Source organism: Phocoena phocoena, chromosome 10, assembly GCF_963924675.1.
Source record: "Phocoena phocoena chromosome 10, mPhoPho1.1, whole genome shotgun sequence".
Taxonomy (NCBI): domain Eukaryota; kingdom Metazoa; phylum Chordata; class Mammalia; order Artiodactyla; family Phocoenidae; genus Phocoena; species Phocoena phocoena.
Window position 1 is genome coordinate 52,061,650 of NC_089228.1, and position 15,533 is coordinate 52,077,182.

Genomic DNA, 15,533 nt, shown 5'->3' on the forward strand with positions numbered 1-15,533 from the left:
TCCCCTCCAGGTCAACATGGAGAGCTTGCGTGGGGAAAACTGGAGTCTTGGTCCAACGGGGCCTAACTTGTGAGGAGGCTTCAGATGGGTGATGAAGGGGCTCAGGAATGCATGCCGAGGTGGGATTAGGGTCAGAGGGCTGCTCTCTCTCGGACTTTCCAGAAAAGCAGGATGGATTCCCCATGATCCCTCAGAGAGACAGCCCTGTCCCTGTTCCTCTGCCTTTCCTTCTTTAGAAAGAGCATGTAAATGGCTCCCAAATGGCTCTTCACTTTTCCTCAGGGGAGCCTTGTAGACAGTCAACCAGGGATTATCACAGTAAGTGAAGTAAGTCAGACAGAGAAAGACAAATACCATATGATATCACTTATATGTGGAATCTAAGATATGATATAAAGGAACTAATTTACAAAAATAAAAACAGACTCACAGACTTAGGAAACAAACTTATGGTTACCAAACGGGAAGGGGGGTGGGGGAGGGGTAAATTAGAGATTATTAGCATATACAAACTGCCATATATAAAATAGCAGATAAAAACTACTACATATAGGGATTTCCCTGGTGGTCCAATGGCTAAGAATCCGCCTTCCAATGCAGGGGACTCGGGTTCGATCCCTGATCGGGGAACTAAGACCCCCACATGCCGTGGGGCAACTAAGCCCGCACGCTGCACCTACTGAGCCTGCGTGCTCTGGAGCCCGCACGCCACGAATAGAGAGAAGCCTACACGCCACAATGAAAGATCCTGCATGCCACAACTAAGGCCCAACACAGACAAATAAATAAATAAATATTTTTTAAAAACCTACTACATATAAAGTAGATAAACAACAAGGTCCTACTGTATACGTGTGTGTGTGTGTGTATATATATATAAATATATATATATACATGAATCACTTTGCTGTACACCAGAAACTAACATAACACTGTAAAGCAACTATACTTCACCAAGGGAAATCTGTGTGCCAAAGGAAGGTTAAGAAGCCAAGAAGAGGCCCCTGGGGAGTGCACGTGAGGTCTGGTTCAGCAGAGGCCCCTGGGGAGTGCACGTGAGGTCTGGTTCAGCAGACACCCAGGTGCAGTATCACCTCTAAGGGTTGCCTTTTTCCTGATGATGCTTCATTGCACCTAGCCCTGGGCTGCTGCTTCTCTTTGGCAAGACAGGAAGAATGAAGGGTGCTAACTCCAAAAATGGCAGACATGTGCCTCATAAAGAGCCCAGAAGGAAAACAGTCTGTGGAATGTTCAGGAAGCTGCCTCCTGTGTTTCTCTTTTGAAATAAAGTTCATCATGAATGTAGGCGTTTCTCTGTTTCCTTTCAGTATTTTTGTTTCACTGACAGTGAATTTCCAGCCCTGTGGTGACCTCACTTTAATAAGTGAAATTATTTTTAACCAACTGGATGCTGATGAAATGAGCTGCCTCCACTTGGGTTCTCTGGCTCTGCTTCTCTTGGCAGCTTGTCTGTGGAGTCAACAGCGTGGGGTCTGGAGGCTTCAGGTCTCCTCTCACCTTCTCCCTGTAGCACCCAAGGCTCACTAAGGGTGTGCTTCTGTTTCTCCCCGTCTAAGCCAGGGCTGGCCTGGCTGCTCTCCCCGCCAGCCCACCTCACCTTCTTAGCACTGTATTTCACCTCCCCTGCATACGTTACTCCTACCTGTATCTCCCTTAAAAATAGAAATGGAATGATTCCCTTCCTTTATGTCTTCAAGAAGAGAGGTGAGGGTCTTCCCTGGTGGTCCAGTAGTTAAGACTACACACTTCCACTGCAGCGGGCACAGGTTCGATCCCTGGTCAGGGAACTAAGATCCCCCAAGCTGCAGTGTGGCCAAAAATTAAGAGAGAACTGAATGCTCACCTCTCAGGTGAGCAGGAATTTTTGAGAGTAGCCACCTCCCAGATCTGCTTGAGGAGGCGCTGTGCCTCAAGATCAGCTTTGGGGAAATTCCAGCAACTATGGGAGACTGGAACCAATGAACTGCAATGCTTTGAGCAGCTGATAGAACTTATCCAGTTCAGGGTCTCCTGAGGGAGTGTGGAAGAGTCTGCACTCATTGCCATTGACCTGGCACTGGCCAATTTTTCATTTATTTGTCCAGGGTAATGCAAAGCAGGGCTCAGACTTGTGGGTGCTTCAGATAGATAGATAGAGAGAGAGAGAGAGAGAGAGAGAGAGGACTCCTCTCCACCCTCAAAGAGTTGATGGTGTATAAGGACAAGTAAGAGATGAATGAGTTTCCATGGCACAGAGGAGGAAGGGAGACTTCCTGAGGCAGTGGCAGCTGAGGTGGAATTTGAAGGATTTTGTTCTGTGGGGATAATGGTTAGGGAAAGGAGAAGAGGACACTGCAGAGAAAACAGCTGGAGCACGGGCTACAAATCTGAGATACCAGTGGTTCTGGGGAGACTAGCTCTGGGTGAGCCCTTGTCCTAGTGCTTCAGAGAATGAGTTGGGTTTGGAACATCCCTGGGGGCTCGAGTAGCTGCTGGGCAGCCCAGATAATCCCACTGCAGTTATTCCCAACTTGATCTATAGATTCAATGCAATCTCAGTCATAATTCCAGCAAGTTATTTTGTGGATATGAACTAATTCTATAGTTTATAGGGAGAGACAAAGACCCAGAATAGCTAACTCATAATTCAAGAAGAACAAAGTTGGAGGACTGACATGACTCAACTTCAAGACTTACCTAGAGGGAGGGATAGATTGGGAGTTTGGGATCGACATATACACATATTTAAATTAGATAACCAACAAGGACCTACTGTGTAGCACAGGGAACTCTGCTCAATAATCTGTAATAACCTAAATGGGAAAAAAATCTGAAAAGGAATAGATACATGTACATGTATAACTGAGTCACTTTGCTGTACACCTGAAACTAACACAACATTGTTAATCAACTATGCTCCAATATAAAATAAAATCTTTTTAAAATTAAATTTTAAAAGACATAAAGTTGCAGAAATCAATACAGTGTGGTATTGGTGAAAGAACAATGGAATCGAGTAGAGAGCCCAGAAATAGACCCACATAAATATATATAGTTAACTGATCTTTGACAAGGGAGCAAAAGCAATACAATGGAGCAAAAATAGTCTTTTTAATATAGGTGCTGGGACAACTGAACATCCACATGCAAAAGAAAAGAACCTAGACACAGCCCTTACACCCCTCACAAAATTTAACTCAAAACGGATCACAGACCTAAATGTAAAATGCAAAACTACAAATATCCTGGAAGATAATACAGGTGAAAACCTAGATGACCTTGTTTATGGTGATGACTTTCTTGATACAACAGCAAAGGCACAATACATGAAGGAAGTAATTGTTAAGCTGGACTTACTTAAGATTGAAAACTTCTGCTCTGCAAAAGACAGTGTCAAGAGAATGAAAAGGCAAGCCCTGGACTGGCGAAAATATCTGCAAAAGACATATCTACTAAAGGACTATTATTCAAAATATACAAAGAACTCTTGAAATTCAACATTAAGAAAATGAACAGCTCAATTTAAAAATAGGCAAAAGACCTGAACGGACACCCCACCAAAGAAGATACACAGATGGCAAGTAAGCATACGAAAAAATGCTCCACATCATATGTCGTCAGGGAAATGCAAATTAAAACAACAATGAGGGACTTCCCTGGTGGTGCAGTGGTTAAGAATCTGCCTGCCAATGCCAGGGACACAGGTTCGAGCCCTGGTCCAGGAAGATCCCACATGCTGCAGAACAACTAAGCCCGTGCGCCACAGCTACTGATCCTATGATCTAGAGCCCGCAAGCCACAACTACTGAAGCCCGCACACCTAGAGTCCGTGCTCCACAACAAGAGAAACCACCGTAATGAAAAGCCCGTGCACTGCAACGAAGAGTAACTTCTGCTCGCCGCAACTAGAGAAAACCCACGTGCAGCAACGAAGACACAGCACAGCCAAATAAATTAATTTAAAACAAAAAAACAAAAAACAATGATTTACCACTACACATCTAGTAGAATGGCCAAAATCCAGAACACTGATGACACCAAACGCTGACAAGGATGTGGAACAGCAGGAACTCTCATTCGTTGCTGGTGGGAGTGCAAAATGGTGCAGCCACTTTGGAAGACAGTGTGGCAGTTTCTTACCAAACTAAACATACTTTTACCATGCGATCCAGCAATCACAGTTCTTGATATTTACCCAAATTAGCTGAAAACTTAAGTTCACACAAAAACCTGTACATGAATGTTTATTAGCAGCTTATTTTCCTAATTGCCAAAACTTGGAAGCAACCATGATGTCTTTCAGTAGGTGAATGGATAAATAAACTGTTAGCACTTCCAGACAATAGAATATTATTCAGTGCTAAAAAGAAATAAGCTATCAAGCCTTGAAAACACATGGAGGAAACAAATGCTTATTACTAAGTGAAAGAAGCCAGTCTGAGAAGGCTATGTACTGTATGATTCCAACTATATGACATTCTATAAAAAGCAAAACTATGGAGACAGTAAAAGGATTAATGGTTGCCAGGAGTTAGGAGGAATGAATAAGTGTAGCACAAAGGATTTTTAGGGCAGTGAAACTGTTTTGTATGATACTACAATGGCGGATGTATGTAATTATATATTCAAAACCCATAGATTGGGTTTATACAATCAAAACCCATAGACTGTAGAACATGAAGAGTGAACCCAAATGTAAACTGTGGCCTTTGAGAGATAATGACATGTCAATGTAGGCTCATGGATTGTAACAAATGTACCACTGTGGTAGAGGATAGTGAGAAGGCTGTGCCTGGGTAGAGACGGGAACATGGGAAATCTCTGTGCCTTCCACTCAATTCTGCTGTGAACCTAAACCTGCTCCAAAACTTAATTTATTAGTTTAAAAAAACTTAGTTTTTTTAAAAAGCAGGCACTCGGTAATAAATATATAATCCTCTTTATGTTAACACACACACACAATATCATATATTATCGCTTATATGTGGAATCTAGAGAAATGGTAGAGATGAACTTATTTGCAAAGCAAAAACAGAGTCACAGATGTAGAGAACAAACTTACGGTTACCAAGGGGGGAAGAAGAGGGTGGGATAAGTTGGAAGATTGGGATTGACATATACACACTACTATGTATAAAATAGATAACTAATGAGAACCTACTGTATAGCACAGGGAACTCTACTGAATGCTCTGTGGTGACCTAAATGGGAAAGAAATCTAAAAAAGAGTGGATATATGTATGACCGATTCACCTTTCTGTACAGCAAGAAACTAACACATCACTGTAAAGCAACTCTACTCCAATAAAAAATAATACACACACACACACACACACACACACACACACACACAGCTACATATGTAGTATACCTATGTGCATCTCCATCAGTATTTATTTGTAAATACCAAACCGGTAACAGTGTTACCATCAGGGTCGAGGTTGGGGGAGGGGAGAGGCATCCTCTACTCTACAGTCTGTAATATTTCAGCATTTCACAAAGAGTACCACTTGCTGCTGGGCAGTGTCTCTGGGTCCGCCTTTCAAGGAGACATTAGAGGATAATATTGCCTGGCAATTTAAAAATACAAAGTTGTGGGACTTCCCTGGTGGTCCAGTGGTTAAGAATCCATCTTCCAATGCAGGGGACGTGGGTTTGATCCCTGGTCGGGGAACTAAGATCCCACATGCCGCAGGGCAACTAAGCCTGTGGGCCACAGCTAGAGAGCCTGTGTGCCGCAACTACTGAGCCCACACGCTCTGGAGCCCACATGCCACAACTAGTGAGAAACCCGAGTGCTGCAACAAAGACCAATGCAGCTAAATAAATAAATAAATCTTTTTTAAAAAAATAAATAAAAACACAAAGTTGTAGCACTTTTATTCATTCAACAAGTATTTTTTGAGTGCTTCATCTGCGCCAGGCATTCTGCCATGTCCTGGGGATGCCAGGGTGAAGGAGATCTCAGGTTAAGGTGCAGGCAACACCCATGGGGGAGAGGGGGTTGCTTTTTGTTTTTCCTCTTCTATTGTTCCGTTCCTTTTGGATTAACCCAATATTTTATATTATTCCATTTTACTTCCTCTACTGGCTTCTTTTTTTTCAGTATTTATTTACTTGGCTACATCCGGTCTTAGTTGCAGCATGCAGGATCTTTGCAGTGCGTGGGCTCTAGAGCTAATGGGCTTAGTTGCCCCCAAACATGTGTGATGTTAGTTCCCCGACCAGGGATCGAACCCACGTCCCCTGCATTGGAAGGCGTATTCTTAACCACTGGACCACCAGGGAAGTCTCAAGGGGTTGTTTTTTAAGTTTGTTTTTTCCTCCCAGGCTGAAAAAGTTCTGCAGAGTTTGGGAAAACTTATTGTGATTCCTTGTCCTCAGAGAAGCCGTGTGGAGACCCACCTTCCTTCCCACACACCATCCTGCAGGGCCACACGGGCTTGGAGATGGGGGACGAGCTGCTGTACCTTTGCGCCCCCGGCCACGTGACGGGCCGGCGCGAAACAGCCTTCACCTTGCTGTGCAACAGCTGCGGGGAGTGGTATGGCCTGGTCCAGGCCTGCGGGAAAGGTAAGCAGGAAAATAACTCCAGGACAGCTGTATGGACCGCTCCTCTTGATGGGAATTTTCTGCTGCTGCTGCCCTGCTGTCTTGCTATACTCCCTGGGCTGCTCCGTGAGTCTGAATAAAATTATAGCTGAGGTTAAAAAGACTCCTGTTGGGCATTTAGCTCCCGAAACTTGATCTGATTCCCCCAGATGTCCCCATTCCATCATCATCATATGCCTGGGGGCGAGGCTTCTGCATCCCACCCCTGCCCAGCCCCCTTGGGAATTCTCCCAATGGCAGAAATCACTCTCTCCTATGACTCCTACACCATGGACCTCATGCCAGACCCTGAATTGTTCCCTGACCTCACAGGGTTCCTTTCTCCCCAAGATTCCTTCCAGAGCCCACCTTCCTGATCCCCCATGACCTCTGGGTCCCAAGTGGAGGTTGCCGCTATAGAGGGGGATGACTCCAGCACCACAATGTTACTGAATTTATAGGACGGTTGGTCCCCAGAATGTCCAGCAGATCCTATGGGAGAACCATGATGAGACTAGGGTGCTGTCTTGTCTGTGAGCTTCATCCATGTTGTTGCCTGAGCTGTGGTTTTTTGGGTTCATTGCAGTTTACTATCTATAGTTTGAATACACCACCCATTATTTCTGCTCGTGGTCATTTGGCTTGTTCTCGGGTTGTGACTGTCGAAAATTTACGCTGCGGTGATCGTTTTCCTCCACATCATTCGTTTCACATGTGAACACATTTCTTTTGGTTCCTGGCAGTGGAGTTGCTGCCCATGGGGTAGGTGTGTGTCCAGCTTACGTGGAGAGTTTTCTAAAGTGTTTTGACCAGTTTACTCTCCCACCAGCTGTGTATAAGAGCTCTGTTCCAGCATCCTCACCAACCTTCAGGATTGTGAGACTTTTTACCTTTTCACCAATCTGGTGACTACTCCATGGTGACCTGTAAAACCCATGTCTCTACCCAAGCACTTATCTAATCAGATACTATGAGCATTTACTCAGTAAGTGTCTGTCCAAGATTTTTGCCCATTTCTCTAACTGATTTGATTATTTATGTTAATGTTGGATTTCTTTTTTACGAAAACTTTCTTAATGTGTTGAAATTTTCTCTCTCATTCTGTGGCTTATTTTTTCCTCTTGGAGTGTTTTTTGATGAATAGTGAGATTTTGTTGTCTCAAACTCTCTGTGCACAATTAAAACTTTGTTTTCTTGTTATTGATAGACTGACACATTAGTAAAAATGCAATAAAAATGAGTTAGCATAAAACTAAAGGAAAGATATTCTAGATATAAATAAAAATTTTCCTTAAATAGACATAAAATTCCCCTGTCAAATTGTTACAAAAGCTTCTAAAAACTTCCTACTTGCTTGTCACATACTAATAACAAAGTTACAGAGTGGGACAAGTCCCTGAAACACAATTTGAGCCATTTTCTAGAACTTTCCTCTGTTGCTGCTGCTTTGTGACAGGCAGGAGCTGCTGCCAGTTCCGATGGATTCACCTGTCTGAGAAAAGAGGCATAAGACCTGACTTCCTGCTTGTTGCATGTGTCGCCTCAAAGCAGACCCAGGCTCACCCTGAGGTGTCAGTGGGCTGGCTGTGTTTCTGGTGAGGCACCGAGGCTGCACCATCCCACGAGGCACGTCCACCACTCAAAGGGGTTGTTTACTGGCCCCAGTAGAATGAGAACTAAATGAAGGTTTTGTGTGTCTGAAATGGTGTTCGCTTTCTCACCGCAAAGCAGAGTCGTTGGAGCTTTCAGCTGCTGGGCAGAAATTCTGGTTTCTACACTTAGCTGAATATACAGACCGTTATAGTTTTCATTACTCTATAGATTTAACGTTTAAAGTATCTGTGTTATTATAAATGTGTGTGTGTGTGTGTGTGTGTGTGTGTGTGTTACAAGAACATTGTCACCAGGTGTTTGACTCCACCTTACATGTATTTTTCCAGTGAACACCAACTTGTTTTGATTAAGGAACTGCTTCAGTTGGAGAAAAGTCATCTTGAGAGGGTGGGCCGAACAAGGGTTTTGGAGTTGGACCCATCTTGGTTTGGACAACAACATTCCTTCTACGGCCTACTGGCCATTCATTCATTCACTCTGTCCCCCTCCCTTCATCTGGCAGGGTCCCAGGTACTGTGTAATCAACGTTGAGCAAAACTGTCCCAACCCTAAAGGAAACTAGTAAACTGAATACCTTAGGAGAGACAGAGAAGCAGTAGATGATGAGGTAAAAGGGAAAGCTGGAAAACGAGGTGTCCCAGGTGAAATTTTAAAGGAAGTGTGTGTTCCCAGGTGGGAAAAGTACTCAAAGGCTGCACAGGTCCAGTCAATGGAAGCTAAAAAGTGTGCACTGGTTTCACAGCCTACAAAGGTTCTGGTAGCCTTATGTTTTCAGTGTGTCGCTGGGGAGTGGGATGCACCTGGGTGGAACTGCAGCGAGCACAGGAATGAGCTGGAGCTTAGGAGCTCAGGGCTACTAGGAAGACTGTTTTACTCAAATTTGTCACTGTTTGGGCATCTTGAAGACTGGCTAGATGACTTGGGTTAGATTCTCTAAAAGCAGAGCCTGTTCAGATGTCCATGGCTTGTTGAGGGAGAAAGGGAATAAGGGAGGCAGGGAAGGTGAGAGGGAGGAGTTAAGGATGTGGCCTCAGCTGGATCCTTGCTTTGCCTGATCCCTTGGGGAGCTGGGGAGCATGAATTGCACCACAGGGTTGGTCCCACTTGGAAGCAAGGGGACCGGCCTAAGTTCCTCCGTATTAGTCTGTCGTTGGCTGCAGGCTGCTGTGCACGGAGGGCAAGGCGGGTTGCAACCGCCCTAACTGAGGCTCCCATTCCTCCAAGGGCAGTCCTCCAGAGGAGTGGCAGCTGTGAACCCTCAGCTGCCGTCGCTCACAGCAGCTGGGGGATGGGTGCACTGGTCTGGGAAAGGGGACACAAGCACCGACAGCATCCACTACAGTGGAGAACTTAGTTGCTTATTAAAGCATCAGTTCCGGAGAGCAGTGGTTTAAAGAAAAATTAGTAAAGTGGGGACTACCTGAATGAGCATGATGAAATTTAAACTTTGAATGGTAAGCAGGCATGAATGCACAGGGGCACACCCACCTGGGTGGTCAGTGAGTGGCCAATGCAGGAGGGTGCCTCAGGCACACACTGCCCACCCAGGTTGTATGTTCACCTCGACCTTATGGTCCAGCCTCAAGTGGTGCTGGTGAAATCTCTCACTTAGCACAGGGACTTTAGCCTTGACCATCAAACTGAATGGGTGGGGACTTCTTAAACTGCCATTTTCTCCCCTCTGCATGTTGGTATTTCTCTAGCTTTGGTTCCTAGAGTCCAGGTCTGGGTCTGGCCATTTTGTTTCCCATTCTCCTACCCGAATCCACAGTTGGTTTCCATTCCCAGTTGGGCAGCACGAAATGTTTGTCATACCTCTCTAATGTTCTTGGTATCCAACTATGGTTGGCTGTTGCCCTAATTATAGAAAACTCCTGGTGCTTTGCTCCTTACGCATGTGCGCAGATTTCCATGCTATATTTGGTTGTCTTTGGGCTTCTTATTATGCCAAGTCCCATATCTTCAAGGCCATATCCATCTCTGGCCACTTGTACCCTAGATGGTCTCTGACCTCCCAGCACTCCGAGTGGCCACCCCTGGCCATGTGACCATGGTGCCACACGTGCTTCCCTGGGCACACTGACCACTCCCCTACTTGCTGTCCTGGGTGCTCACTGCCTTCAACAGCTCTGGGAGAGACTCATAGACCCTTGCTCTCTGACTTGCCCCTTGATCCTCCTTTAAAACTTGCCCTGGGAACTTCCCTGGCAGTCCAGCGGTTAAGATTCTGAGCTTCGACTGCAGGGGGCACAGGTTCAATCCCTAGTCAGGGAACTAACATCCCACATGCCAAATGGTGTGGCCAAAAAAAAGACAACTTGCCCTGACAAAGGGTATCTGCCAAGACAGGCTCTGAAAAGCCTTTAAGATTTTCCACTCCGAGCTCCATGGTTCTGTTTGTGCTTTCTGGTCTGTAGTATCAGGAAAGTGAGTGACACCAAGCTTGACCTCACTCTACCAGCCCTGCCACCTCTGAGTCCAACAACAAATGGACAGCTATTCCTTTTCCCTTCCCTGGTCTGTTGCAGCTATGGAAACAAGACCCATTCCCCATTTGGGCACTGAGAAAAGAGCTGTCATAAACCATGCCAAACCTGTTCCATGTCATCTCTGTTTTGGGAGTTGTTTTTTGTTCTTGTTTTGTTTTTTTAACAAGTTTCCTGAGGTTTAATTTGCATACAATAAACAGTAACCATTTAAAATATAAAAGTCTCTGAGTTGTCACAGATCTGTACACCCATGAAACCACCACCAGAACCAAAACACAGAACATTTTCATCTTCCCCAAGTCTCCTCATGTTCCTTTCTGTAAGAGGAGTTTTATACACTTTATCTCATTTCATCTTCACAAGTCTGAAAGTAGAAATGGCCAGCTCCAATTGATAGATGGGAAAACTGAGGGACAGAGAGGTTCAGTAACTTCCTGCGTCAGACAGCCAGAAAGAAGCAGAGCCAAGGGACTTCCCTGGCGGCGCAGTGGTTAAGAATCTGTCTGCCAATGCAGGGGACACGGGTTCGAGTCCTGGTCCAGGAAGATCCCACATGCCGCAGAGCAACTAAGCCTGTGCGCCACAACTACTGAGCCTGCGCTCTAGAGCCCGTGAGCCACAACTACTGAGCCTGCATGCCACATCTACTAAAGCCCGCGCGCCTAGAGCCTGTGCTCCACAACAAGAGAAGCCACCGCAATGAGAAGCCTGTGCACCACAGCAAAGAGTAGCCCCCGCTCACTGCAACTAGAGAAAGCCCATGCACAGCAACAAAGACTCAAGGCAGCCAAAAATAAAAAAAGAATTATTTAAAAAAAAAAAGCAGAGCCAAGATTAAAACCAGGCACATCTCATTCCAACATCTTTATGATGGCTGTGTGCTTCTCCAGGGGCCTCTAAAAAGCATCAGGGCTTGCTTTGTAAACTAGCTGTTCCCTCACTAAGTTCCTTTGCTATTTTCCCTCATTTCTAAAGCCCATCTTTTGTTTTCTTAAATTAACTTCCATGTCTGTTTTTCTCCATCTTCTAGACTTCCTTCATAGAGTAAAAGCCAGAGACTGGACTGAATTTAGAATTTCTTTGTCAATATTGCCATATTTGTTCAGAGGTTCATTGAACCAGTGGTTATTTCTGGCTTGTCTGGTTGTCTTTTTCAAAATTACTATTTTTAAAGGCTGTGTAGCCAAGACCAGAGGGAAAAAGAAGGCATGCGTGGGCTTCCATAAATGCAACAACATGAAAAATGGCAGCACTGGGAGAGCCCAGGGTTCTGGGCCCCGGCCTGTATACTTCTGCCCCTGATAAAGGCACGACCTGGGCGACCCTTTTCTTTTTACTCCTGATTTCTATTGATGTGTAGTCTTTGGTTTTCCTAAAGTAACGATTAAATCTAAACACACAGGGTATGACTTGGTTTTTGCCAAAAGAGCCCATGGAGTTTACATTTCCTGGACCCGTTGGTCTAAATCAGAAGGCCCAGTGTTGTGCCAGCCCAGCTTTCAGGAGAGCGTGGGGGAGGAGAGGGCTGGAGGGTTGGTTAAGGAGAGCGCAGACTCAGGGGAGCAGAGGGAGGGGAGAGAAATTACACCTCAGCAGGCAAAGGGCTGATGTTCCCCACCTTGAGGCAGAGTGTAATTTTGGGTTGACATTCAGTGAGCAACAAACTTTACTGTTACTCAAGAAGGGAAAAACAGGCTTGGGATATTTTGTCATGAGTAGACTCTTTGTAAACAGTTGGTGTCTGTGTCTTCATTTGAGGTTTTGGCGAAACTGTGACACAGTGAGAGCCTGTTTCTGAGCCAGACCTTGACCTGAGAACCTGGACAGAGAGGAAGAGCTTGGCTCTGGTCCCTGGGCTGCCATCCAGGGATGCTCTAGGCTCAGGGAGCTCTGAAGGCAGAACCTCCAGACAGACAGGCAGACACACACACACACACACACATGCACGCACGCACGCACACACACACGCACGCACACACAGCTCAGACTGGCCATAAGGGTCCTGGTCAAGGCAGGCCCACCAGGCAAGAGTGGGCTGACCTATCCCAAACCCCCAGCTCTAACATTATACGCTAGGCCAGTATTTCCTGCACAAGAAGGTATGGGGGAGGAGAAAATGGCTCACGTCCTGCCCATATTCCAGGTGCCTTTTGACTTCTTAAGCTCATGGGCTGGGTTACATGGGAGAAGGAATTTAGCCCACATTGATTATGCTCAGTACTAGGACTAAGAGGTTGTTTACCATTCTTTGCTACTGTCATATGCACCAAATAATGCCCTGGCTGACGGACTTCCAGACTGAACCAAGCTTGATCAAAACGGGCTTCCATCACTCGTTCACCTCTTCATTCACGTGGTTATTCATTCAACAAGTATTTCCAGAGTGTCTACTATGTGCCAGGCACCACGCTGAGTGCTGGGGACACAAAGGCAGAGAGGACTTGTCCACACACCAGAAGACAGAACTGTCATAAATACTCTGAGAGGATGACCAATATGGAGTCCCAAACAAACACTTCCCAACACAGACGGTCCTCAACCTCAGACACACGTCAGAACCAATTGGCAAAATGCCAAATAGCACTTGGTGCTCAAAAGAGAAGCTTGCCGGGTGCACACCAGTGAACTTACCTCGGTCTTGGAGCTCGTCAGCTCTTCCAGAGGCATCTTTTCATTCCACCAAGGGAAAGCATACGCTGGCAGCCAGTGCCGAGCTGGGAAGAAACAGGGAGAATCCCCGAAACAAATAGTTTCGACAGCTGCTATGAACGTCCCTCCAAACCCCATCTCAGGGCCAGCGAGTCACGAGCAACTAGCTCCTCGCAGCCGTCCCTGCGAGTCTTCATGGCGGCGGCTCTGGTCGGGAAAACCCGGGAGCCAGATATCGCGAGAGCCCAGCCTCAGGTTGGGAGCCAAATACTTAACCTAAAGTGGGTCCAGCTGCTCGCCGCTCAAAAGCCAATAAAGAGGCAAGGTTGACGGAAAGGAAAGTTTGCTTTATTTCAAAGGCCAGCAACCGAGAGGGGAGGCCAGTCTCCTGTCCAAAGACCGACTCCCCCCACTGACAATCAGTGGGCAAGAGCTTTTATAGGCAGAGGGTGGGGACTACGTTCAGGAACAGCACAGTCAGCTCTGACCGTACTCTTGAAATTGGTCAGGCGGTGGTCTGATCACCATCATCTTGATTGTTTTAGGTTCAGTTAATCTTCAGTTCCAGGGTCGGTTTGTTCCCATTTCTTTGAGGCCAGTTCTAAGAATTGTGGCAGCTTATGTCATGGCTACAGCCTGGTCACCATATAGTTAACTTCTTCCACCTGCTGGGGGTTTTAGTATCTACAAAGTAGCCTTCATCGAGTCATAGTAGTAACATCAAAGATCACAAATATAATAATGAAAAGTAAAATGAATGGGCTTAAATTTTAGGAGCAGTTCAGAAAGGATTTTTAAATGTGTTTATAACTCTGCAAGTCATTAAATAAGCAAGATAAGGAGACTTATTAGAAATAAACCAAATGCCCACTAATCCAGTTTCAGAGCCCAGGAACACACCACACCCCAGCATTCCATCCAGACCTTGGTGCTGGAGATCTTTGCATTTTGCCCTTTTTAAGGTGCAGAGTGAAGTAGGGGGAAACTCCTAAGCTTTGTTTCCACCTGCAGAACACGTCTGACTCCAAATGTGGTGAGGTGGGGGGCAGTGGAGGGGGATCCCTCACACCAACAACCAATTTTGCAAATCTCTGGACACCAGCTGGGCGTCCTACAGTTCAATTCCATTCTAACATTACCTACCTGGAGTTAGTGCAGAACCCATGGATTACGGGCTCAGTCCCACAAGACTGCCTCTGCTTTACATGCCAATCACAAATCCAGATCACCTGGACTTGTGACCAACTGGCTATAAATTGGGGGTTTTTACGACCCCCTCCTCAGGTTTGACAATTTACTAGAACAGCTCACAGAACTCAGGAAAGGACTTTACTTATAGTTACCAGTTTATTATAAAGGATATTACAAGGATACAGGTTGAATAACCAGATGAAGAGGTACATAGGACAAGGTCTGGAAAGATCCCGAGGACGGGAGCTTCTGTCCCTTGAACCTGGGGTGTATTCCTCCCCAGCACGTTGGACACATTCACCAACCTGGAAGTTCTTGAAACCCTGTAGTTTAAGGGTTTTTATGGAGGTTTCATTACGTAGGTATGGTCGGTTACATCATTGGCCTTGGCGATCAGCTCAATCTCCAGCCCCTCTCCCTAGGTGGGGGTGGGGCTGAAAGGTCCAACCCTCTAATCACGTGGTTGGTTCCTCTGACAACCAGCCCCCAACCTGAAACTCTCTAGGGGCCCACAGAATCACCTCATTAACATAACTCAGGTATGGTCAAAGAAACTTGTTATGCATAACAAAAAGCAGGGGCTACTCTTCCTTGCGGTGTGTGAGCTTCTCATTGCGGTGGCTTCTCTTTGCGGAGCACGGGCTCTAGAGCGCACGGGCTTCAGTAGTTGCGGCAAAGCTCGGGCTCAGTAGTTGTGGCGCACAGGCTTTGTTGCTCTGCGGCATTTGGGATCTTCCCGGACCAGGGATCAAACCTGTGTCCCTTGAATTGGCAGGTAGATTCTTAACCACTATGCCACCAGGGAAGTTCCTGCCTATTTATTATTGATTTGTAGGAGTTCTTTATAAATTCTGGAACCCTTTGGAGGCTATATGTGTTGCAATTATCTTCAACTCTGTGGCTTGCATTTTAACTCTCTTCGTGGTGGCTTTTGATGAACAGAAGTTCTTAAAGTTAATGTAATTTGGTTGTCTGTCTTTGTGCCAATACCACACACAG

The 15,533-nt window shown here is 45.8% G+C and overlaps 1 protein-coding gene across 1 annotated transcript in view; it reads left to right on the forward strand.

The window, feature by feature from the left end:
• The window catches only part of SUSD5 (sushi domain containing 5), a 37,028-nt gene that overhangs the window by 19,559 nt on the left and 1,936 nt on the right, over positions 1 to 15,533 (forward strand). The window contains exon 5 of the mRNA XM_065885935.1: positions 6,385 to 6,573. Within this exon, the coding sequence (XP_065742007.1) occupies positions 6,385 to 6,573 (189 nt within the window). The remainder of the gene's footprint in view (positions 1 to 6,384; positions 6,574 to 15,533) is intronic.